The sequence below is a fragment of the Peromyscus maniculatus genome, chromosome 18 (assembly GCF_049852395.1).
Source record: "Peromyscus maniculatus bairdii isolate BWxNUB_F1_BW_parent chromosome 18, HU_Pman_BW_mat_3.1, whole genome shotgun sequence".
NCBI lineage: Eukaryota > Metazoa > Chordata > Mammalia > Rodentia > Cricetidae > Peromyscus > Peromyscus maniculatus.
The window spans coordinates 1731845-1756772 of NC_134869.1; the positions used below are offsets into that span (position 1 = coordinate 1731845).

Sequence of the window (24928 nt, forward strand, 5' to 3'; positions counted from 1 at the left end):
TTGTGAACACTGTGTCCTGCTTCACACTCATGACCTTGTCCTGTGTTTATACCAACCGGGGGAGGGGGCTGATATTCCTGACCCCACGTCACTCATGGGCAAATGAAGATTCCAAGAGGCTAATTAACTAGTTGCACAATTAATTAACCATAGTAGAGGCATCTGGGCCCAATCAATGGGACCCTGGGGCCCAGGTTTGTAACCTTTGAGCTACGGGGGTCTCCTGAGAACATGATAGGCAAAGATCACTTTTTCAGGAAGCAGCAAGGTAACACTTCACGCAGCAGGCGAGAGCTCACTGCAGCAAGGACAGGTGGAGCATCAGGGCGTTGCAGGCTGAGGATGGTGAGCAGGAGCTGCAGGTAGCTAACAGCCCTGGGAAACAGGAGGCCGGAGAGTCTGGTGGCCAAAGGCTGGGCTCTGTTAAAGGTGCAAGTCTTCCCCGGCCCTTCCTCCTGCTGACTGCGCCACAGTGGCTTCCAAGCCTACAGAACTGGGAGACCCTGCTAATCTCACGAGGCTGCTTGCTGAAGGGACCAAGGAAGCAGGCTGCTGGTACCAATGTCCTGTTGCCGGCTACAGCCAGCACACAGTAGATGCTCATGGTTGCTCCCCGTCTCTCCCTGGACCCGCGGTTATTCTAGAGACACAGGGCGAAGCATGGCTGCAAGGGCTCAGGTTTCCGCCTGAAGAACCCTGGAGGCGGAAACACCGGCGGCGGCTGGAACTCAGCCCAGGGGCTGGACCGCTGGAATTTACATCCTGACGATTTACCAGTCAGTTACCTCAGACATGCTAACTTAATCTACCAGCACCTCAGCTTCCTTATCTGTGAAGTGGGCCTGGGGACCATCCATATCAAGCATTTAAAATCAGGGCCCAGCTCATGGTTCGCATTCAACACACACTGATTTCGGCTCTGATCAGCCCCTTTGAGAGCTTGGGCTGAGAAGCAGTCTCCAGGAGCCGAGGGTTATTTGACAGACCTTAATATCCTTGTGGCCCCGCCCCCTGCATTCCCATCAAATCCTGTTAGGACAGAAGTCCCTGTGGGTTGGGGTGGAGTACTCCCATGGGAGGACGGTTTGTCATCAGGCAGTGGTGGGAAGAGATTTGAAAATGACATGGCCGTCCAGAGAACAGCCGAGGGAGTGGGTAAAGGGGGTGTTCACGCGTTATTTGGTTTTTGTGCCTTTTTCATTTGGATCCAGGCAGGACTCATATGATCGAGCTGGCTGGTGTATTTGTTTTGTTTTAGATAAAGAAAACCCAAGGCCCCTCTGTGAGGGCCCTGGCCAGCCCATGAGTAATTTCCACCTTGCTGGAGGGGACCCCTGGGGTATAAGTCTGAAGCATTCCATGAGGCCCATATCATCCTCAAGGTGGAGGGGAAGACAGAGAGGGTGTGCTCCCAGACAGAGATTTTTACTCTGCAAAGATTGGTCAGAAAAGTGAGGACGCTAATATTTCACAGAGAGACGAATAGAGGGGACAGGAGAGGACAGAGGGACAGGAACACAAATGGTAACCAACAGAGACTGGTCAGAAAAGAACAAGACACCTCCCATCCTGTAATCCTCAGGGACCCATACTCCAAGGATCTGCTTATTGTTCATCCCCCACCCACCTCCCACCCGGTCTGCCATTTCAACCAGCAGAGCCTCAGCCACGGTAACGGAGCTGGGAGCCAGGTGCCAGCAAGGGGCGGGGGAGTGTAGTGCACCCGCAAGCAAAGCTTGGGACTCTCCGCCCCTGCCTCCAGAGGCATCCCCAGGACCCATTCTCACAGTTCCCGCGCCCTTCCCCCGTCGCCCCTCCCGCCCCCCTCTCCCCTCCACCTACTTGAGCTGGCGCGGCTCGCAGTCCACACCCGGCAGCAGCAGCCGGGCGGCTTGGCGGACATCATCGCTGTCCATAGAAAAGCTGCGGCGGTGGCCGGCATGCGCCACGGCCACTCGGATCCACTCCATCAGAGGGGGCAGTACGAGGAAGGGCCTGCGCAGGAGGAGGGAGGCGGGGATGTGTTAGGACCGTCAGGGAACCTGGGCTGCTCAGACCCACCCCGACTCGCGGAGACCCCTATCCCACCCCTATCCCTACTTCCACCCCCACACCATCCGGTTTCCCTGGAGACCCTGCCTGGAAATTCCTGAGTGCGAGAGCCTTTGGAGACATCCTGACCCCACTGGTGACCCCGGGGCAGACTCTCCAGACTCTCCGGGTCTCGGTTTCCTCATCTGTGAAAGGGACTACCAAGGCCACCAAAGGATGCAGTGTTAACAGTGCCGTGAGAGCTGTCCCTCCCGAAGAGGCTGTGCATGTGGAGATGAGTCACTTCAAGCGCTAGCGCCGGGTCTGGAGCCAGAGGAACCTGGTGTTACTCCAGATTGCCAGCCCGACCCAAGGAACCCTGGCTGTCTCCCTTCCCAGCCCTGCCAGCTTGTTGACACCCTTCTGGCCTCAGCTCTGCACTAGCACCAGGCTAAGGAAAGGCACAGAACACCTGCCAAAACAGGATGGGAGCCAGATGCAGTTAACCTTCACAAGCGGGACTGCTGGGGCCCAGGGGCAGCCAGCAAGGCCGGACCTGGGGACACGGCGCACATTCCAGACACTGTGGGAGCCACTGGGTGCAATGCGCACTGTGGGGATCCAGTTGTGGCAAGCGTATGCCCCTGCTTAAGCCATAGCTTTCCAAGCCGATTTGAGCCTGCCTTATGTTTCTTCCAGGGTCTTCCATAGTCTCTTCTCACATTTGTATCCTGGGGTGTGAAAATACTTGAGTCCCACTCCAGGGTTTAGTTGGTATAGTATGAGGCTGGGCCTTGGTAATTTTTAAAACCTCCCCTGTGTGTTTTTAATGTGCACCCCAACTCCCTGGATGGCTTGTTAAAACACAGATTGCTGCCCCCCCTCCCGCACTCCTGCTGCAGTTTTGATTCGCTGGGTTAGGAGAGGAACCCAGAAAATCACATTTTTAATCAGTCCCCGCTGTTACTCCTGCTGGCCCAGGAATGTCATTCAAAGAACTGCTGTAACTGAAGGAGGGATGGAGAATCACCTGGTGGTGCAGAGGCAGACTCCTTGGCCTGTCTCAAGAGATGATGCGTGCATAGAGTTTAGGACACAATCTGAGGGAGGGCGCAGCAGGTGAAGTCTCTTGCTGCCAAGCCCGACGACTGGAGTTCCATTCCAAGGAACCAACTCCTGAAAGCCATCCTCTGGCCTCTACATGATGCACACCATGGCATTGTGCCCCCCAAATAAATAGATGCAATTAATTTTAAAATGAACATCATTTGAATAAGCACCTCCCATGTCTAATTTAAGTAGACTATACTTTGAGAATGGTGTTATATAGACCTGCAAGATTTCCTACCACTTGGCAAGACATGGACGCCTCTGTGGCAAGGGTACCCTGGGTACCAGATTTAAGGAAGCAGGATCCTATAGCCATGGGAGTACAAAAAGGGTGTACAAGGCATCCACTCTCTCTCAAAACACAGATGTCAGGAGGTTCCACAAGGTTTTGGTGCCATAGTCCAGTTTCTGAGAGTCAAGCTGCTTGTATGATGTTAAAAATGCCTTTTACACTCATCTTAGCTAATCATGATCATGAGATCTTCTAAATGTTTAGGCCAACTGCCAGCTAGTTATGATGCCTCTTTTAGCATCAATAAAACCATGTTTACTGATGTTAGGAGCCTTCCTGACCTTGGATCCAAAGGTTTTCAGAACTAAGAATCAGACTCAAGTTGTTTGGTTACACAGTCTATATGCTGTTATCCCATGTAATCTTACCAGTCTCTCATCCTGCTTCCCAGCATGCACTCTGTAACCCAGAATACATCTGCTGCTCCAGGGGAGCTGGCCTGGTCTCTGATCTTTAAAGGCATGTAATGTTCATTTTTTTTGTCATGCAGCTCAGTCCCCTGTGTGTAAGATCCTCACCTCTTCAAAAGTCCACACCCTATTTAACCTTTGCCACAGTTCAAGTCCGACCTTCCTTAAACTCTTCTCCTGATAATTGTGCCACACACAACACTCTCATGCGGCTTCCACTCTGAAGGACTTTACACATTCTGCAGATGCCTGATTAGCATGTCAACTCCATCAGTGCAGAGGCCTGGGCTGTCCAGTTCACTGCTCCATCGCTGACCCAGGCTGGAAGCCCTTAGTGTCTGTTCATGAAACAGACTAAGACTTGTCAATTTCTTACTGGCTGATACTAAGAAAATCAAGTTTCTGGGCCTGGGACCTAGAGGTCAGACTCTCAGGGAATTTCTGTCTGCATCAGCCTGCTCCTTAGGCTGTCTCTCACATTCTCCCCATCTCTCCATCACCTAAACTGAATCAGGCACTCAATAAACACACCGACTCGAAATTGAATTGGATTCCACTGTCTCCAGGGGAAGCAGGTTTTATTTCAGTCCCTGTGTCTCGGTCGCTGCTGGAAACCAGTCCCAAGTGCCCAGAGAACCCCCAGGTTGTCTCTCAGAGGCAACCCCTCCCATCTTTGCTCAGTGGTCCCCAACCCTGGTCCCTGGTGGATAGAGTGTCCATCATAAAACTGCTCGAGTGCGGCTGCCTTCACGCTGGAGGCTGGAACACACAGTGTGCCTGCTGAATGCCAAAGAGAGGCCCTGCCACGTTCTAAGTCACGTCTTTACCAAGCCAGGTGGCCAGCCCGGAATAAAAAGCTTCAAGCCCAGAAGTTCAGCCTCCTCTGGAAGTTTCTATGTTCCTATTTTCTCAACACCGATTCCAGCAGTTTATAAGCTCATGAATTCTTTGCCAGCAACTCATTTAAAAAATCTTATCTTGTCTGCTCAAAGGGGACAAAATAACATTATTTGTGATGTTTTCTTTGGAAGAGATAGTGATGAAAAAGAAATTTAGGGCCTCGAGTCAAATGGTGTAGAGAATGCTCAGGAAAAACTATGGCATCCTTGTGTGCGTGTGTGTGCGTGTGTGTGTGTGTGTGTGTGTGTGTGTGTGTGTGTGTGTGTGTACATGGGAAGCCAAAGAAAACCACTGGTATTGTTTCCCAGGGGCCATTCACCTTTCCTTTTCTTTTTAAGGCAAGGTCTCTTAATGGGGTCTGGGGCTCTCTCATCCAGGTGGGCTAGAATAATTACAAGTGTGCACCATTATGCCTGGATCTTTATTTTTTCCTTAAAGGTGAATCCTGGGGCATTGACCTCAGGTGTTCAAGCTTGTAAAGCAAATGCTTAACTCCAGCTACCACCCCAGCCCTCTTCTTACGTATTTTTAAAGGGGATCATGATTTATTGGCCCCTTACTTTGTTTATAGGTAGTCAGTTAAAGCCAAGCAGAGCCTGTGGAGGAATTAATGACATCATCACAGGCTCCCTAGCTTTTGTGTCAACAGAGCTGGGATGGGTTCAGTTGGGCTGAAGTGGGTTCTGGGCATCTGCATTCTAAGCCCGCTCTCCTGGCAGTTCTGGAACACAGCAAGGTTGTGAACTAAGCCCCTGGATGAATGGGGAGGAGCATGGTCCCCTCAGACAGTGCTGTGTCCTTCATTGTAGCTCCAGACAAAGTTCATGGAGTGGGACTAGAGACTCTGAAAGGGAGGAGAAAGCTTACATGGGCTTCTGCAAGGTCCAGCCAGCAAGTCAGCTCAGGAGAGCCATCAGAGCCAGAACCCAGGACCCAGGTAGGAGGACATAAGCAGATGTAGCCCCTCCCTGAAACCATGAAGAGAGGTGGCGAGGTGAGGGCCAGGGACTGTGGCTGGTGATCCTGCAGCACCAAATTCCAGTTCTGGGTCTGTCAAGAACTCACCATGTGACCCTGGCTCTGGCCAATAGCCGCTTTAGCCCTTACCAGCATTTGTATCGTGGGGTGGGTTCGGGTGAGACCGCTCAGTTTGTGGGCTGCCAGCCATCTCTGTAGATGGCCAGATAGAATAGGCTAGACTTCGTGGGCTGCATGGCCTCTGCTGCAGCTAACTGTCTCTGCAGCTAATTATCTCTATCCAATAATCTTTCCCCCACAGTGAGAAAGCATCTACAAAACTAAATGAATGCAGTTAACAATTTCAATAAAACTTTATTGATAGTCAGATATCTACTCATAGTTGGCCAACTCTGGTCTGTTTAGTTTTTTTCTGATTCTAAAATTCATTGATCCTATTGGAAGAGTAAGTTGCCTGGGGACTGGGAAAGAGTCAGATGTATGTTCCAGTGGAGATGTGGAGAAGCCCATTAAGGCATTAGTGAAAAGGGCCAGGATGCTTAAGAGGATTAGAAGATGGAATTCTCCCACACAGTGTCAAATCTGGACTTGGAGGACACAGAGCCAAAGGCATTCCCACAGATAGTTATCTTGGTGATAGAACTCAAGACCTGACATGTGGGCTAACTGCAAATGTCATTTATATGTCCAATGGCCTATTAGGGAGCACCCAAGAAGTTGGCTGGAAAACATTTCCCAAAGATGCGTACTTCTAAATTACTGGAACTTGATTTCAATACGACAGATATGTTCTGCACATGTGGCCAAGCTAAGCATCTTGAGAAGAAAAGAAGATCCCAAATGGTAAGGGCATCTCTACATGCTTTCAGGAAAGAGACAAGGAGGCCAGAGGCAGAACTAGGGCACCTGAAGAAAAGACAATGGAATCATGCAAGGAAAGGGATATGGGCCGAGGGAGCTCCAGAGGCTATAGACAGGGAGGAGGGGGCTCTGCCCCAGAGCTTCCAGAAGGATACACCCTGGCACTATTGCAGGGGGTCTGATTTTGGATATCTGGTCTCCAGAATACTAAGGGCATTATTCTGTGGGAGTTTTTGCATATGTATGTAGGGGTGGTGTGTGTGTGTGTGTGTGTGTGTGTGTGTGTGTGTGTGTGTGTGTGTGTGTGTGTGTATGTACAGGAGCACAGATGCATGCATGTGTTTGTGGAGTTCCAAGGTTGACTTCAGGCATCTTTCTTGATTGCTTTCCTCCTTATGCTGAACCTGGAGCTCTCCAGCACGCTCTAAAGTTCCCCTGTCCATCTTCCACACACTAGAATTACAGGTAAACCATCATGCCCACCCAGATATCTGTCTGTCTGCTTGCCTGTCTGTCTATCTATCTATCTATCTATCTATCTATCTATCTATCTATCTATCTATCTATCTATCTATCTAATCTATGAGACAGAGTCTTACAGTTTAGCCCAGGCTGGCCTGGAATCTGCTATGTAGACTAGGCTGGCTTCAGACTCACAGAGATCCCATCTGCCTCTGCCTCTCGAGTGCTGACCACATCTGACTTCTTACCAGTTCTTTAAATGGGTATTCTGGGGAATCTGATCTCAGGTCTCAGGATTGCAAGGCACGTACTTTACCTGCCTATTCACCTGTCTAGAGTTCCTTTGCGTTGTTTGTATCCTCCACATTTGCAGCAGTAGTTTTAGAACAGCCACAGGGAACAAACACCAAGTGTTAATGTAAGAATCAGAAGAGATCATGTATGTACCCTGGCATGTGAACTCAGGAACTCAGTGACTGTGGCTTTTGTTTTCATCGTCAACATCGTCTTCAGCATCCCTCATCTGACTTGGCTGGAGGAAAATGCCTTGCCACATGGAGCTGCTCAGAGGGCTGCTCCTGCCTTCTCTTCACATTGAAGCAAATCTCTGTGGTTGCTACAGCTCTCTTTCTTTAAGCCTTGTGGCCCTGACTTTTTGTCCTTGCTATTTGCTGAGACTTCCTCAGGCTGGAGAGGAGTTTCAGTGTTTGACTATGGTTTAGGAAGCTCACAATTCCAGTAACACAGGGAACGGAGGAAAAGCAGCTCATGAGTCATAGATTAGTTTCTATAGCAATTGCTGCATAATCTTGCTGTATCTTTGGGCACCAAAGCCAGGAAGATGGCAGAAACAAGAGGTAGCCCTACTGGTTACTATGGTGACAGTCCTACTGTGAAAGGTGTGGTTGGCCTGCCAATAGAGTGGTTCCTATAGGAGAGGGAGGGGTCAAAGAAAGTACCCCAATCCTATGTCTCTTGAACACAAACGTGAACGTGACGAGGAATTTGCAGATTCCAGCTCGGTGAGTCTAGGGCAGGGCCCAGATTCCTCGTTTCTAATGGGCTCCCAGGAATCATGGTTGGCTGGTCTGTGGACCACATTTGAATAAGTAGAGAGCAGCATGGTTCAAGTCTGAAGTCAGGGAAGGTGAATTCTGTTCTCATGCAGAGAAATAGCACCAAACACAAGAGCTTCAAAAGGGATCTGAGGTCCAGTAGAAAGTTGAAATGGAAGGAGTTGGGCTGATATATCAGATTGGTTGAGCTTAAGTTTCCAAGCTTCCAAGCTTTAAGGGAGCTGAGAAAGCACATACCTGGCACTTTCTGCTTTTATACCAAAGTGTGTGTGTGTGTGTGTGTGTGTGTGTGTGTGTGTGTGTGTGTGCATGCACATGCTCATGTGTGCACTTGTCTGTCTGTCTGTCTCTTACCAGGATTCTCCTATATCCTTTTAGCAATCCTCTGAAATCTATCAGGCTTGAGATGCTTATTCTGAACCAAGTACCTATCCTGTTATCTGAGGAGCCTATTGAACCCATGGCTGTGTGTAGCATTGGCCTGGGAACAAAACTCTTAACGACACACTTGTCATGGTAAGTTTCATGTGTCAGCTTGTCTAGGTAATAGTACCTCAGCGTTTGGCCAGACATTAGTCCAAAGAGTTCTCTATAGTCTTTTTGTTGTGTTTGAAATTAACATTTAGATCTATTTATTCTGAGTGAGCCAATTGCCTTCCATAACATGGGAGGGCCTCGCTGGTCTTGAGGCCTTGGACTTGGCTATATCACCAACTCTTTCCAGGTCTTCTGCCTGCTGGTCTGTCCTGTAGTTAAGTCTTTCCCTGTGAGTATGTACATGTGGATATGCGTGAATGCGCATGAAAGGCATATCAAAGTTTCCAGAGAAACAGAGCCTAAAGGATATGTATATGATTGACAGATTGATGTGTCATCTCTTCATCGATTTGTCAATAAATCTATTATTTCATCCATCCATGTATCAATTTACCTACTGATCTGTCTAGCCACCCATCCATCTTTGTCTACCTATCTATTCACCTATTATCTACCTCTATCTATATATCTACCTATTAATTTGTCACTCAGTAAATCTGTCCATCCATCCATCCATCCATCCATCCATCCATCCATCCATCTATTCTCCATGTTATTGATTTTACTTCTTGGGGAGACTCTGAGTAGCACACACCTTCAATGAGATTTAACTGTATGCTGACGCATTTGTCCTTTGAAATCATTGACTCCAACCCCTTATCATCATATGTGATTGTCTGAGGCATGGAGGGAGTGTGTGGTGGAAGTTAATGGAGAGGACCACTTTGCAGCATCCAAGGATGCAGACACACCACTTGAGGACCATGAAACAAAGGCATCATGGGGGGTGGCATGCTTTCAGGGAAAAATAGACATTTTGTGCCCAGAGGACAAGAGTGAAAGTCAGCCCCAATTATGGTGATTATATAAATTGACTGGAGTGAAGCAGGAACTAAGGGGCATGAAGCAGGGCAATAACTTCCTCTAATGACACTCTGAGGCATGTGTGACTTACCATAGAACACTTGCTGGCCTTCTTGTCAAGCATTCTGAGGAAGGTGACTTAGAAGGCTTAAGAGATGTAAACAGAGTGCTAAGGTACAAGTGTGCAGGGCAGAGCAAAAATGCTATGTGAAGAAGGGTCTCCACCTTGCTCACAAACAACTCCAAGTGTGACAACAGCCCTCATCTTACCCTCCTTATTCCTGCTGCCCAGGGATGCGTCTCCGTCACTCACTTCCCTGTCGTCTTTGTGTTTAAGCACCCTTAAGCATTTAAGCACGCAACCCCCCTCTCCCTCTTTCTCTCTCCCTCCCTCCCTCCCTCTTTCATTTTTTAAGAGAGGATTTCTCTGTATAGCCCTGGCTGTCCCTGAACTGATCACGTAGACCAGGCTGGCCTCCAACCTGCCTCTGCCTCCCAAGTGCTTAGATTAAAGGCATGCACCACCACCCAGCTTTCTGTCTCTCTTTATATGAATGAGATGGGAAGAAGTCACAGTCTTCCTAGCATGTTAGGTTATAGATTCCATCTTGTTATCTGTAGTCAAAGGTTTCTCTGGTCCTGCCCAGCTCTGCAGTCCCACAGCCGCTATTAGGGTGCACAGTATATTGGGGGACACAATATATTACCACAGTTATCCATCTTTGAGGACCTACAAGTCACCTAGTGATCCAATAAATATGCCTGGCCATGGCCTGTGCCCACCCACTGGGTACACTGGGGTCTCAGGACTGCTGTAGAAGCTATCATCGGCTTGGTAACTTAAGATAACGTGTATTCCCCATAGTTCTGAAGGCTGGTAGTCTACAATGAAGGTGTTAGCAGCCCACTCCCACCCCTGTGTATCTAGGGGAGTTCATTTCTTTCCTTGCTTTCATTTGGTGGCTTCTGTCATCCCATGGTATGTGACTACATCATATAACCTCTGTCTGCATAATCCTCTAAATGTCTTTTATCAGGACATTTACTTAGTGCCTGTCCCCATAATACAGGGACATCTGTCTATGCTGAGATCCTTACCAGAGTCCCATCTAAAGGGACCAGTCCCCTGCTTCTTAGTTAACCCCCTGCCCTGACCTTGTAGGCCTTTCTTTACTGATACATGCCACAGGCTGAGGCCTCTGGTCTTGATAGCAATAGCTCTGACCTGTAAGATGCCTGGCCCACTGTCCCCACACAGATCCATGGGAATAAACAAACAGCATGTGTCTCTGCTCTCCAGGCATTTGGCTGCACCCTATCCCAACATGTTAGGACGTGGGGCCTCTGTGATAAGAACTTGATCACTGCCTACAAGGTAGGGTGATGATGGGGCCTAGAATATAAAAGACCTCAGACAAAAACCACAGCTTCAGAAGTGGGGAGCCACCAGCTCTGTGCTAGTCAGCTGCAGAGTCCCTCATGGCACACACACACACACACACACACACACACACACACACACACACACACACAAATATGTGAGGCAAGGATAGCTTAGAATGTCACCCTTTGTTCTCTGATATCCTGGCCACTGGGCCTTGGCTTCAGGAACATGGCATTCTAGTTCCCTTGCAATAAACCCGTGAACTGTCACTACACTGCCCTTGGCAGTTAGAAAGGACAGGTTACGCGGATATTCCAGCTCTGACTCCTAAGAACCCCATCATCAAAACACAGGCTTGGGGAGTGGACCCCACAGCCCCTAGATGACCACAGGAAAGCTGATGTATGGAGTCAGAAGCATGGCTTGGACCAGGCTCTGTTACTAGCTTGCTGTGCAACTGTGAATCTAGTCCACCTCTCTGGGCCTCAGTGACTTCACAGGTGACTTTGAAGATTACGACACTGTCTTTTCCAGCTTAAAATGATAGCATAATATTTTGAATGAAAGAAAACCAAAAATATTGAGATGAAGATGCCAGAAAGAAAACCCACGAGGGCGGCTTTCTACAGAAACTTCTGTGCTGCTCATACATCTATGTTGTCAATATGGCAGCCTCTGGGCATGTGTGGCTGCCAAGCACATAATATGCAGGTAGTGAGATACAGGAGCCAACATTTTAATTAATTTATGTAGCCACATATAGGTAGGGGCTGCCCTATGGACAATGAAAACTCAGAATCTTTTGGAGCTAGGGAGATTGCAGTCAGATTGAGGTAATGAGAAGAGGGCCACAGTCAACATCATGCTACTATACTTTAACTTTTATCTTTTCATGATCATGAATACTGACTGCTATTATTAAATCATCATCACCACTATCACCACCATCATCATCATCATCATCATCACCATGACCACCACCACCTCATCCGTATCACTGCCATCACCATCGTCTTCATCATCACCATTACTATCATCACCATTATCTTCATTACCACTACCACCACCTACATCATCACCACTGTCCTTATCACCATCATCACCATTATTATCATAACCATGAGCTGTTAGCACTTTCCACTGTTTTTTTTTTTTTAATCTGAATGAGTGTTTGCCTGCATATATGTATGTGTACCACATGCATGCCTGGTGCCCACAAACCCAGAAGAGGGCACTGGATGCCCTGGAGTTAGAATTACAAGTGGTGGTGAGATACTATATGAATGCAGGGAATAAAACCAGGTCCCCTGTAAGATCAACAAATGCTCTTAAGCACAGATCCATTTCTCCAGCCCCCATCCTCTAGCTCACTGCACAAGATTTCATTTAATCACAGAAATAGCAGAGGGTAATGATGATTGCTCTCCCTGTTTTGCAAATGAGTGTGCTGGTGTGAGGTGAGTGAGTCTCTAACGGGCACAGGCCAGCACAGCTGTTAGGCAGAGCTGGGGTTTGATTGCAAGAAGACCAGAAATCACAGCCCATGGGTGAGTCATCTTTCTAGTGTTTTTCCAAAGATCAGTACAACACTGACCAGGACACTGAGCCCTTGGACTCTGGTTGTTCATCTGGGACATAGGAGGCAGGGTCACAGCACCCCCAGGTCTCACTTTAAAGAGATAAATGTCATGAGCCCTATGTCTGTACATTATACAGAACCATATTTTTGTATAATAAATGCTGTTGTTACCTTACACCTGTGACCATGACTTAGAGAAACGATGGATGCTCTGGGCACAGTGAGCTTATTTCCCTAGACCCTCTCCTTGACTGGGTTATGGGATTTTGGTCTCCAGAAAGGTCTGAGAGTTCCAGCCCTGGCCCTGGACTGAATGGCCAAGTTCTGTTACCCGATGTGAAACATTTACTTTATAGACATAATAGTATATTTTTCTCTGTTTGTATGCCTGTGTGTTTAAGTGGGAGAGTGAAAATATAATGTACATTTCCCCTTTTGCCTCAGTGGCCAGAAATCTCAACGCTGAAACATTAGAAGAGATTTTTCGATCACTTATCTTCTGTGTTCTAAATGACACACTCGTGTGTGTGTGTGTGTGTGTGTGTGTGTGTGTGTGTGTGTGTGTGTGTATGCATACATATGTATACAAACGTGTGTGGAGACCATAGACCACCTTGGGTTCTCTTCCACAGATGTTATCCATCTTGTTCTTTGAGAGAGGGTCTCTCATTGGCCTGCTGCTCTCCCACTGGGCTAGACTGTCTGGCCAATGAGCCCTAGGCATCCTCCTGTTTCTGTCTTCCGGGTATTGGAAGAACAAGTATGTGCCCACATGCCCAGCTTTTGTATGCGGGTGCTGGGGAAATTGAACTCAGTCCCTCATACCTGTATAGCAAGCATTTACTGACAGCCATCGCTGCAGCCAGCATGTCTTTAAATTATTATCTTTTCCATATTTCTTTTTATAACTAACTCACTCCGTGAGTCTAGTTCAAATGCCTCCCAGAATTGACTTAGAATGGATGGGTGACTGAACAGACCTCATCAGGTTTAGATGAACTGAAGCCCTAACACTGACTGGGTTGATGATTAAAAACGAAGATACCACTGTGTAGAATGAGGGACCTTACCGAAGAGGCAGTTGATGATAGTGAGATAAAACTTTCTTCTATTAGGAAGAAAAATTAAACAAGGAGTGAAGAGGAAGGAGGGGAAGAGAATTCCCCAGAGGCTTCAAAGCCCCAGAAGTGGGAAGAAAGAAGCAGCATTGTGTCTGAAGGAAACAGCTGTGTGGCCACTGAATAGATTGACGGATCTCTGAGAAGAAAATGTCCCATGGTTCACTTCTTGAACGACATGTGGCCCACTGTATGTAGTGCTAGGTATGGGAGGAGCGTGGCAGAATTCAGAAAGGATTGAACAATGGTTCTGGGTAGGAAAGGCCTCCATGATTGGCTGGGACTCGAGGGACACCCTGTCCATATCAGCATACTGCTCCTCTAAGGAGCTGGAGGGATGGAAAGAGGACTCGGGGCATCTGATCCCATTCCAAGAGAATCCTGCCCCTCTCTCCCAGGCAGGGGTGCATTGGGGGGGCAATCCTGGGGGACAGAGTGATTACCCCTCAGGGGAGCCACGAGCAAGGAAGCAGAGCACATGTTTCGGGATGGGGCCAGCCAGGCTGAGGGTGGCAACCTCTTTGATGCAGGGGTGAAGATGGGAAAGCAGGTATGTGGGGCTGCCTGAGGTGATGGAACTGGCTCTGGCTAGGACCTGGGTTCAAAGGTGAGGACGAGGACAGGTGTTACCTAGCACCCAGACTTGAGGCACCTTTCTCACGTGAAGAAGGAGGTTCAGAGAGGTAAATAAAAGTGAGAGAGCAGACGTGTGATTGCCTTTGAGAGTCACGTTCATCCATCTTCATCTACACTGGGCACTGAACACACAACCCATCATGGCTACGGACTCACAGAAGGGAGACCGGGGGTCAGTGCGGGTCAGGAGAAGGACAAGAAGGGGTCAATGGGGTGGTCATGACCAAAGTACATCATGTGCTTGTATAAAAAGAGCCCATTGTTATGTATAATTAATATGTGCTAATAAAAACATAAAAAGTTGTCACTAAGTCTCATACATATTAGAATCAGAAAAAAAAATATTAACAAAGACGCATCCACAAGATCAGGGTTTCCCCATTAAGTCCTTAGCCACAACTGTAGCAGTACCACAGCCTGCCTCAAGGGGGCCTCTGCTTGCATGTGCTCTGTGCTCCTTGGATTAGCAGACTTTCCCTCAGTTCCTGATACCAGCTTCTCAATGTGCTTCTCGACTTCCAGCCTTTTGGTCTTTGTACATATTCTCTGTTCATGGCTGGGGTGCGTCACATTGAACCTTCAGTTACTTAAATCTGGCCCTACAATCCACTTTATGCTGCCATTTTCTAGGCACACCCCTTTCTCCTCTTGGATCCTGGCATTCTGACCTGTTTCTCCTTAGCATGGACTTGTGGAGTGATTCTTGCTACCTTCCTGCTCCAGTGCTACACACTGGAACTAGGTTTGCACAGGAGTTGAACAGAAATCATTCTCCCTTTTTGGAATAGCAAGGCTTCAAGTCAAGGCCTACCACGTTATCAGAGGCCTGGATGAGGACCTCACCATCCAGATCTCTAAGAAGGGCATCTCTAGGGTGAGGTCACCATGCTTATTCACCATTGGCTCTGCTTTTTTCCACTCCTTTCTTGAATGCTCGGGATAGGGGATTTCACAGACATAGGCGCTAAGTAAGTGTGCAGTTAAATTGCCAGCAGTTCCCAAGTATGCAGACTGTGGATCCAGGTAGTTCTGGGCTTTCATTCTGTGGCTGCAAGTGACTGGACTGACTGTCAGGACATGGACAAGAACCTCTGAGTACTTGAAAATTCAGGAAATGAGCAACTAGGTGTCCTGAGTCTGGCCTGGCACAGGGAAGGTGTTCAACGAGGTATGGCTGCTTCAGGCCATGCAGATCTATATCTCACTACCCTGGGTGAGCCATGAGGAGTGGGTGTGTGCACTCTGGGGGGCAGATCCTGTTCTATGCACCTCAGAGCAAAAGGAGCCTCAGGCTTGAAAAGTGGGGCCTTGGGGCTGGAGCTGGGCAATCCCTTAGGAGGAGACTTGGGCACACGATAGATGGGTGAACTACAGCATACAGGGCCACCCGAGCCTGAGTCCAGCACGGTGCCCCATTTTCTAATATATAAGTGGATGATTTTTTAATACAAAGAATCCCTTACACTTTTCTATACTGAAGCTGGTTGACACTGGTAGAGATGTGACTTATTGCCCAATGAAACAGAATGGCTAATGGATTACTACAGTGTGTTTGAACCTGAGGCTTAGGGGTAGGGGTTCCAAAGCTGTTAGGTTCTCATGTCCTCTAGTCAGATGGAACAGAGATTATACTACTCACTTCCGGTCACCTGATCTTAAAGCGATGGACTATTAAAGTCAGTTTTGCAGTGGAGTAACTGAGAACTGACTCAGTGGTCCCTGTTGCTCAGTTCTGGTTCCAGTAAGCATTGGTTACATATGATAAGGAAATCTGGATTTTAAGACGAACAGGAGGACATTTCCATGTTCGGGTAAGAACGTATAGTAGAAGTCAGTAATGAAGAAGACCCATCTTGGTAATCAATGTTTGGGACAGTTTAGATTAAAGTGTGTTGTGGCATTCAGGTTGAGATAGCTTATCTTTTATTGTGGGTGGGCACACAAATTCCAGCTAGGGTGGTGGGAGAACAGACTGTGAAGTTCCAGAACTGGGAACTCCACATAGCAAAGGGGAGACTCCATGGAATCCTGGTACATCCAACAGGCAATTGGCACAGGAGACAATTACTTCTTGGGAAATCCAGCAGGAGATTCAAGATGGTCCCCAAAAAGTCATAAGTTTTGATGGCATTAAAGAAGGTGTCAGTACAGTCTGTCATCAGGTGTGAGCAGGGGTCATGGGGTCATGGGGTCATGGGGTCACAGGGTGGGCTTGGACAGGGAAGAGAAAACCCCGCCTGTGCTCCTGTCTGATAGAGTCTGACATGCCAGGTGCATTATTAAAGCAGAAGTCTACATACAAGTCACAACTTGGGGCTTAGCTGGGACAATAGTGAATGCCAATCATGGACTGCCTTCTGCATGGTAGACCTCTGTTGTGTCTACCCAAAGTGAGTTCCATGAACCTTCTCTTGCCATGGGGGGCAATACTTAGAAAACACAAAAATGACAGGCAGGGATAGAAGGTCTAGGTACAAAGGCTAAATAATCAAGCCCAGATCCAACCATTTCCAGCTCAGATCCAAGATATGTGACTCTACTAACAGGCAGTGACCATTTAAAAGGTATAAAAATGAGATTATCAGGCACAAAACCAAGCCAGTCCCTACTTACATTAATTCTAGAAAACGAAGCACTATCTACAGATGTCCTGTATCAGCAAAACCTATTTGCAAACCAAGCATATTAATAACATTTGATTTTCTTCTAGCACAAAGGCCAAAGGAGGGTAATTGCAGTTATTTATATGTTCAGAAAACATTAGAGAATTGTATTTATTTCTCAGATGTAAATTGCTTTAGATCTTTAGATCAGTAGTAAAAAAAGAATGAAAATTAAAATTTGAGAGACAAAGAATACGGTAGCTAGCTCTCTAGAACATTCTCAAGGTGTATTTATCAACTGTGCTGAGACACCTCAAGAGAGCCATTGCTTGAGCCTTTATCTCCTTGCCAAAGGAAGCGGATGCTTTGACTTTAGCATTTCCACACAACCCAAAGAAAGCCGTTCTCCTCTGGCAGTAACAGAATTCGACAGCATGTAAAAGAAATGTCTCTAGAACTTTCAGTTTAAGACTCACTACTTCATTCAGTTATTTAAGTAAAATGTTTACTGTTGCATTTTAAAAAATTATTTGTATTGTCACAACTTCATATATATGAAATATGTAACACATTACATATAATACACATATACATGTATCTTATTCCCCTTCTACCAAACCTGTCCTTCTTCCTAATAATCAAGTAGATCAATTAATCTATATTACATTTTAAATTTATTATTTTTTTTGTGTGAGTATGCATAGGTGTGTGAAGGTCAGTAGACAACTTGTGGGAATTAGGTCTCTCTTTTCACTGTGCGAGTCCCAGGGACTGAACTCAGGCCATCAGGCTTTGTGACAAATGGCCTTACCCAGGGAATCATCTTGTTGGCCCTGAGTAGACTCACTTTTGACCAGACTTATTTTCATAGCCATTTTTCTTCATGTGGGTCCTAGAAATCACACTCAGGTCCTCACGTTGCGAGGCACACACTTTAGCGAGCACCTCCTAGCTCAGTTTATGTCTGTACTACTACCCCAACCACATGGAGGAGGGGCCTTAGGTCTGTGCCCTTCGACCCTTCCTCAGTGGCATCGTCACCACTCAGGCTGACAATGGCATCCATTTCCTGCTTGGGTATCTCTCCTCACTAGTCTATCAAGATGAGCAAGGCTTGCCCTCTGTTCTGCTGTATCTAATAGGGCTTCCAGAAGTCTTTAGAATGGATGGTGCTGTACAGTGAGTTCATCCACACCAAATCACCACCTCCAGGAGGGAAGGAGGAGGCACATAGGAATCAAGAAGCTAAAAAAGAAATATGAAGCCCAGAAAGTTCCTGAAGTTACAAGATTTATATGGTTGAGATCCCTCCTTAACGTTATGAAATCAGTAAAAAAAATAAACAAACAAAAATTACCATCAAATCACCATCACCACCACCAAAAAACTCTCGGGCAAAGGAGACCGTCTTCAGTGGAACTGCCTGCAATTGGGTGCTGAGCCCAGGGAGGCAGCGTCTCAGAGTCTTCCATGCTGGACTGGGCCTTCCCATGTCTTTGAGTCACCATGCTCTGTGAGTAATCTCTTACCCATGCTCCTGTAAGTGACCCCAATAAACTCACTGGCTCACGAAGCGAGACTTGAGTGTAATTGGCTCTTTGGTCTGTCATGCAGCCCTACCTGGGGTGAATGGATGCCTGCTCACATCTCAGGAAAAGCGATGCAGCTGAATATATTGCTTAAGTCTGCAAATGTGCTCGGCTTGAATGCTGGTGGGTTTCCTGCTCTGCTCTGAGGGGTGCTTCACAGTATTGGCTTATAAAGACTAAGGAAAATGATAAAAATAGCCAAACGTGATTCTTTTCCAGCTGCAATAAAGGAATAAACGCTACATCATTAGGACTCAATGAGAACCAGACTTGAGTAAAAACTAGGTTAAAAGTCAGACCTAGGACCCTGCCAAGGGCCCAGAATAAGTTCCAGTGACCACCCCCCTAAGACATTAGAGCCTGCGAAAGACAGAAGAAGTGAGGTAGAAACACCAGGCTAGTACCAGGCCTCTGTTCCTCAGAAGCAAGATGCCCCCTGCACCAGCTCTGTCATCTCACTGCGGCTGGTGCAGGGGAGCAGCTGGCAAGGGGCACTGGCTGGAAAAGGCTGTGGAATAATCACGGAGGCTCTGTGATACCCAGAAGGATGAGACGCTCCACGGAGCAGGTTGTAAAGTTGCTCCAGGGATTGATTACAAAGCTGTGTTTTCAGGTAATAAGGGCAGACTAGGGGAGCGGCTGCTTCCAAAACTGTTTGTGTCCTAGCCCAGAGACAGCTGATGTGCCTCAGTTCAGTCCCGCTCATCCTCAGGACGTCAGTCGCACAGACCAGCACTGAGCATTTAAAGAACCCAAGCTCCTCACACGTCTGACCTGCCCCCCTCGGGTTACGGCTCCTTCTGCCCTCCCCACTTGCTCTGATCCAGCTTCCTTAGCCTCCTGGCTGGTCCCTAAACTTTGTAAGTGTGCTCTGGCCTCAGGACCTTTGCTTGTATTGTTCCCTGTGACTGGCCAGGTCAGTCCTTTTCTACTCCCCCGGCTTGCTGCCTCATTTTCTTTAGGTCCCTGCTCCAGCGAAGAGGAACTTTCTGAGCATTCTCCCGAAAGCAGCTGCTTCCTTGATTTAAATACCTGGTGTTATTTCTCTCTCTCACACACACTATACATTGCTATCTATGCTTTTGTTCCCTTCCACCTCTTTTGGTAGGATCTGAAGCCCACGAAGGCAGCTATTTTGCCTGGCCCAGAGGTGCTTACTACTCATCTATTGAATGAGTGGATGCGTAAATAAGCATCTCCTGGGCACCAGCTTCTGAACTCGGTGATACTGCAGAGCACTTCTGAACTAGGTGATACTGCAGAGCACTTCTGAACTAGGTGATACTGCACAGCACTTCTGAACTAGGTGATACTGCAGAGCACTTCTGAACTAGGTGATACTGCAGAGCACTTCTGAACTTGGTGATACTGCAGAGTACTTCTGAACTTGGTGATACTGCAGAGTACTTCTGAACCTCGGGGCTTCTGCTCCAGTGTGAAAAGCACACGAAAGAAGAGCCACAATCTAGGAGCTTCATGGCCAGGGGCACGCAGCATTCTGAGATGATGACGTTTGTGCTCTGACATCAGCCACAGATGAGAGGGTGGCCCTGGCCTGTGGAAGGGAGGGTTACCAACAGAGTGTAGGCTGGGGGGATGAAATGAGAGAAGACAGGGCATTTTAGGAGGACTCTGTGCAGTAGTGGAGGGGGAAAGAAGTTGGGAGACACTGAACCCAAGTTAGAAAGTACATGAACAGGGAGAACTATTTGGAGCAGTCTCAGCACTGATTGGTTCCCTGTTTTAACAGTCACCATGGAGGGAGGAGCAGGGGCTGAATCTCATGGAGGAGTCCAGGGTTGAAAGCCTGGTCCTCAGTGTTTGAGCTACGGGGGGGGGGGGGGGGGGGGGGGGGGCGGCGTAGTGTAAGCCACTCAGTATCGACTTAAAAACTGCCTCAGTGGCAAGAAGCCTGGCTGTCACTGGTTATTCCTGCATGCTTGTTAGAGCAGGGTTTGCAGCTAGTGGCTGAGGCATAAGCGGCCGCCAACACGGGAGGCAGAGAGCTAGAACACCAGGCGGACTGCAGAGGGCCGTGTCGCCTCTTCCCGTGACGTGCTCTGGGACTCCAGCGCAGAGGCAGATCCTCAGAGAATGAAAACGGCAGTGTCCCAAGCGTGTTCTCCATTTCATCGTGGACAACTTCCTTCCCTGTTCCCCCAAAATGTCCATCCACACCATGCTGCCCAGGGCCTGGGGAGAAGCCACGTTAAGGGTGGGGTTTCTGTGTCGGGGTAAGCGGAGAAGATCTTGACAGAAGACTGTAGAAGGGCTCCCTCCAGCCTCACAGTTTGAACTTGGCAGTGAGAAGAGTGAAACCTGGGGAAACAGCTACCTGCTTTTGCTCGCCTCTTAGTCCACATTCCCGGGCATGCCAGAGCCTGACTGGCTGAACCTTGATCGAATTTCCCAGTCTTTAAAGACTGAGAGGAAGCCTGCCTGGGCAGAGTTTAGGAAATATAGGCTGCAGAGCACAAAACTTGAAATCCTCACAACAGCCTCATGAACAGAAGGCTCAGCCAAGCGCGTGCGAGGTGACCTTTGTGTAAAGACAAAGCTAACACTTGCTTCTGGTGTTTCTTTCCAGAAACAACCCGGGAAGATGGTTGAAGAAGCCCAGCTGAAAATTCTAGTTTCAATTTAGGAAAACCTAACAGTTATGGTTGGGCATATGTGTATGTGTGTGTGCGTGTGCGTGTGCGTGTGCGTGTGCGTGTGTGTGTGTGTGTGTGTGTGTGTGTCTATGAAAACATCAAAACAGTCCCAGCTGATCTTGCCGGGGGCTTTGCTGGGAGCCTGGAGGGAGGTTGTTTGTAGAAAAGCTACGAAGGCCCAATGTGCTCATTCTAAGAGATCCTTTATGTGATTGTGGGAAGAAAGCTTGCAGGCCTGGAAGTTGCCATTCATTTCCCACAAGGCCTTGCTTCTCGAAAAAGGAAGTAGGAGGCTGGCTGGGCAAAACTCCCTTTGAGGAGAAGGCTCGGCTTCTTAGCCAGTTTCTCGCTCACATTGGCCATCAGAGGCCCCGTGAATTATCTTTCAATTGCTCTCCTCCAAACAGACTCCTCTTGTTGCAGCCTCTCTCTCTCTCTCCATAGATGTTTTAGTCGTGCCATGGTGGGTAGTTTTCAAAGAACAGCAATTCGCAGATTGGAAACAATCCAAATGACCAGCAACGGGGGAGACATCAGGCAAATTACAGTACATGCAGAAGATGGACTATTTCACAGCCATTAAAAATGATGGGCATGAGTGTTCTGCAGTACCAACCAATGCTCATGGGACACTATTAAGTGAAATCAAAGGGATATAGAGTTATATAGACAGTACCAATATTTTAAAACTCACTGTTTGCATTAAAGAACAACAAAACCCCCGAGAAGATGCCCTAAGTACTAATTGTTGGCTATCTCTGGATAGCACAGTTGTAGATAATTTTAGTTTCCCTTCTTATGTTTTTCTGCATTTTCTAATAGTTAAGAAAACAAGCTTACATATCCTTTCAGGAAAAAAATAACCATAAAAATGTGAATTTATCTCACGTTACATTGCAGCTGTAAAACTACTCAGCCTACGAGGAGAAGAGAATGGAAGAAGGGCTGGATGATTAAACCGGTAAGAGTCAGGAAACCGGACAGTGTGGAGGCTCTGCCTCAGAGTGAGCCTTTGAAGAATGCAAAACTGTGGGTACAAAATACACCTGTGGGTAGAGGAGCAGACGTGCTGTTCCAGCTAGTCCCACTGTGCCCTGGTGGATCCCCATCACTACTGGGGATCCCCATCACTGGTGGATCCCCATCACTACTGCCGAAGAGTGGGCGTCTGGGGGCTGTGGATGTAGCTTAGTGTTGCAGTGTGTGTGAGGCCGTGGTTTGATTTTGGGTGTGGCAATGCCCTCATGAAATCTCAGCACCTCGGAGATGGAAGCAAGAGGATCAGGAGTTCAAGGACATCCTCTGCTATATCCTGCATTTGAGGCTAACCTGGGCTGCATGAGACCATATTTCAAAAAACTGGGGGTCGAGGAGAGAAGAGTGGAAATTTGACCCGGGGGGCATGGTGGTTTTGGGTTGCTTGGGTCTGAAGACCTGTTCTGCTCCCAGGCATCCAGTCTCCCTGCTGGACCCCACCATGCTGGGCCAGCTCCCAATTCCCAATGGGCAGAATCTGAGCTAATTTGCACTTATGTCCTTTTTGAATTTTTGGCTTTTTCCCTGGGTGTTCCAGGATTCAAACACAGAGCACGCAAAAAACTGTCAGTTCCAGGCAAATCAAGCATCTTGCCTTCGGGCCATAGAGGAGAGGGAGGCCAGCTGGTGGCACCAGGCCCTGGGGATGCAGAGACTTGCACTCTGTCACCCCTCTCTGGGGCTCTTGCGGGAAGCTGCTTCCCGCACAGTTCGAGGCTCTGTCCTGGTGTTGTGTCCCATGCTGGCCTGATTCTCTTACCTACTGAGTACCAAGAAGAGTGAGAGGCCGACAACCTTGAGCCTGCCTGCCAGGGGTATGGTGCAGTGGCGGCAGACACAGGCATGGGGGTGTGTGTGTCAATCTGCAATGTCAGAGCTACATGGGGTGTCAGGAGGACATGAAGAACTCTGGGATCACCGAGTGTGGGCACTCAGCTTCCCGCCAGTCACTAACAGGACTCTGTGACCTTGGGCAAGGCCTTGAATTTTTCGCTCTCTGCTTCATTAGTAAAATATGAAGACAAGCCCTATCCATCCCAGAGTATGACCCTGAAGTTCAAGGCGAGGAATTCTGACAGGCACTTTGCTGGGCCGGGCACAGGCTGGCGCTCCATCCACAGCTGTTCTAGCTCTCCCGCGAAGGCTCCAAGGAGAGCAGGGGCTTTCTCGGGCCTCAGGGGCCATGTAGACACACCATGCCTGCAGGGGAGGAGAGTGAGCACCTCCAGGGAGGGGCAGGCTCTGCATTCGGCTCCTCCCCCTCCCTGCACCAGGGCCTCTTACCTTCATCCCTAGTCACCTACCGGAGGCACAAAGACAGAAGCCATATGGCAGGCCATAATTTTCCCTATACTTCAATCTCATGGATGAGATTCCACATAGTGAACTTCCCAACAGGTAGGTCAAGCCGCAGTCTACTGCTGTGACCTCAGTACAGACAGGGCCTTCCAGGCCCACTGGAAGGCCAGACTCCAACCGTGGTTATGACAGGGTGTCCAGGACACACTGTGGAGGTGGGACCCATGAGGCGGGAGCTCTGTATCAACCGTTAGAAAAGCATTTGAACATTTTAGTGCAACTTTGCCTCCCACCATGAATCTTGAAGTTTTTTAGTCTAGGTCCTGTGGGTCTACCCCTGGATTACCTCCCAGTAGTAACCATGTAACTGCATGATTTGATCCAGCTTCCAAAGTCGGACTCGACTCAATGCCATCTTCATGGTCCCAGGCAGCTTCTCTGCACCTCCCTTAGACACTCTGCACTCTACCCCTGTCAGTGGTGCCAGGTGGGAGCCCCATGAGGCCCCTTTGTTCCCCCTCTTCTGCTCAGGGACAGACAGACAGCAGCAAAGTGTCACCATTGAGTCCCACTGGACGAGGCCGCTGAAGGAGAGTTCCTGAGCTGTCACTCTGGGGCCTCGAACCCTGAGCCATGTGCTCCTCTCCTCTGCCTCGCCTTCTCCATCTGTAACTACACACATCTTGTGGGGCGATCGTGAAGGATACCTGAGTTCATTCACCAGAAGCTTTGGAGTGCTCTTGCCCCAACTAAGAGTCGGAGAGGACCGTCAGCTTCCTATACTGCAAAACTCATGGCAGATACCGGATGGACACAACTGACTGACTGACTGACGAGTGAGTAAAGAATCAAACCCTTCAGAGTAAGTAAACCTAACGAAAATATCTACATAAACTGAAACATGGATGCTCAAACCATGTTGAGGAGGCACTGCTTCCCTGGGAGGCACATTCTCACAGCGTTGGGGTTGCCAGAGGTCTGTCAGCAGGGGCAGAGTCAAAGGGAGAGAGAGGAATGGATTTTCATCTCCTGAGCATGAGACTGTTGCTGACTACAGTGTTGTCTATGCTTCAAAACCCTGAAGGGGGATTTTAAAATATCCTCACTCCCAAGAAATGGCGAGCACTGGGCTGAGAGTTACGCCAACAAGCCCCGTTTCCTCGTGCTTCAGGAGGGTCTGTGGTTACCACGTGTCAGTTAGAAATCGAACCTCAGGGGCGGACTCTGGTTACCTTTACAGGAATTTAGGAAATCAACACGTTTCTCTGAGGTTTAAAAACAGTAGTCAAGTTAGATGAGTGGCCAGCAATCTTTGTTCCGTTTGTTATTAGCAGTATTTGTTGAGGCCCCAGGCAGGGAAAATACTAGAAGGAAAAGGGAGAGGGAAGGGAAGCATATCGAAAACAAGATGCCCTGGGTGTGGGCTTGCAGGCTTCTGCCTTGCTCAGGGCTCCTGGTCCCCAGCCAGGGCGTGTGGCTGGGGGAGGTGGCCTAGGCTCATGCTTCCGGC

At 48.3% G+C, this 24928-nt stretch overlaps 1 protein-coding gene across 6 annotated transcripts in view; it reads right to left on the reverse strand.

Moving 5' to 3' along the window:
* Abtb3 (ankyrin repeat and BTB domain containing 3) overlaps window positions 1-24928 on the reverse strand; it is a 266416-nt gene that overhangs the window by 56389 nt on the left and 185099 nt on the right. For 5 of the 6 annotated variants that reach the window (XM_016005496.3, XM_042263134.2, XM_042263132.2 and 2 more), the window contains exon 4: window positions 1843-1995. In XM_016005496.3, the coding sequence (XP_015860982.1) occupies window positions 1843-1995 (153 nt within the window). Of the gene's footprint in view, window positions 1-1842; window positions 1996-2139; window positions 2263-24928 lie in introns of those variants that run through there. The other variant, XM_006986961.4, reaches the window with a different exon arrangement.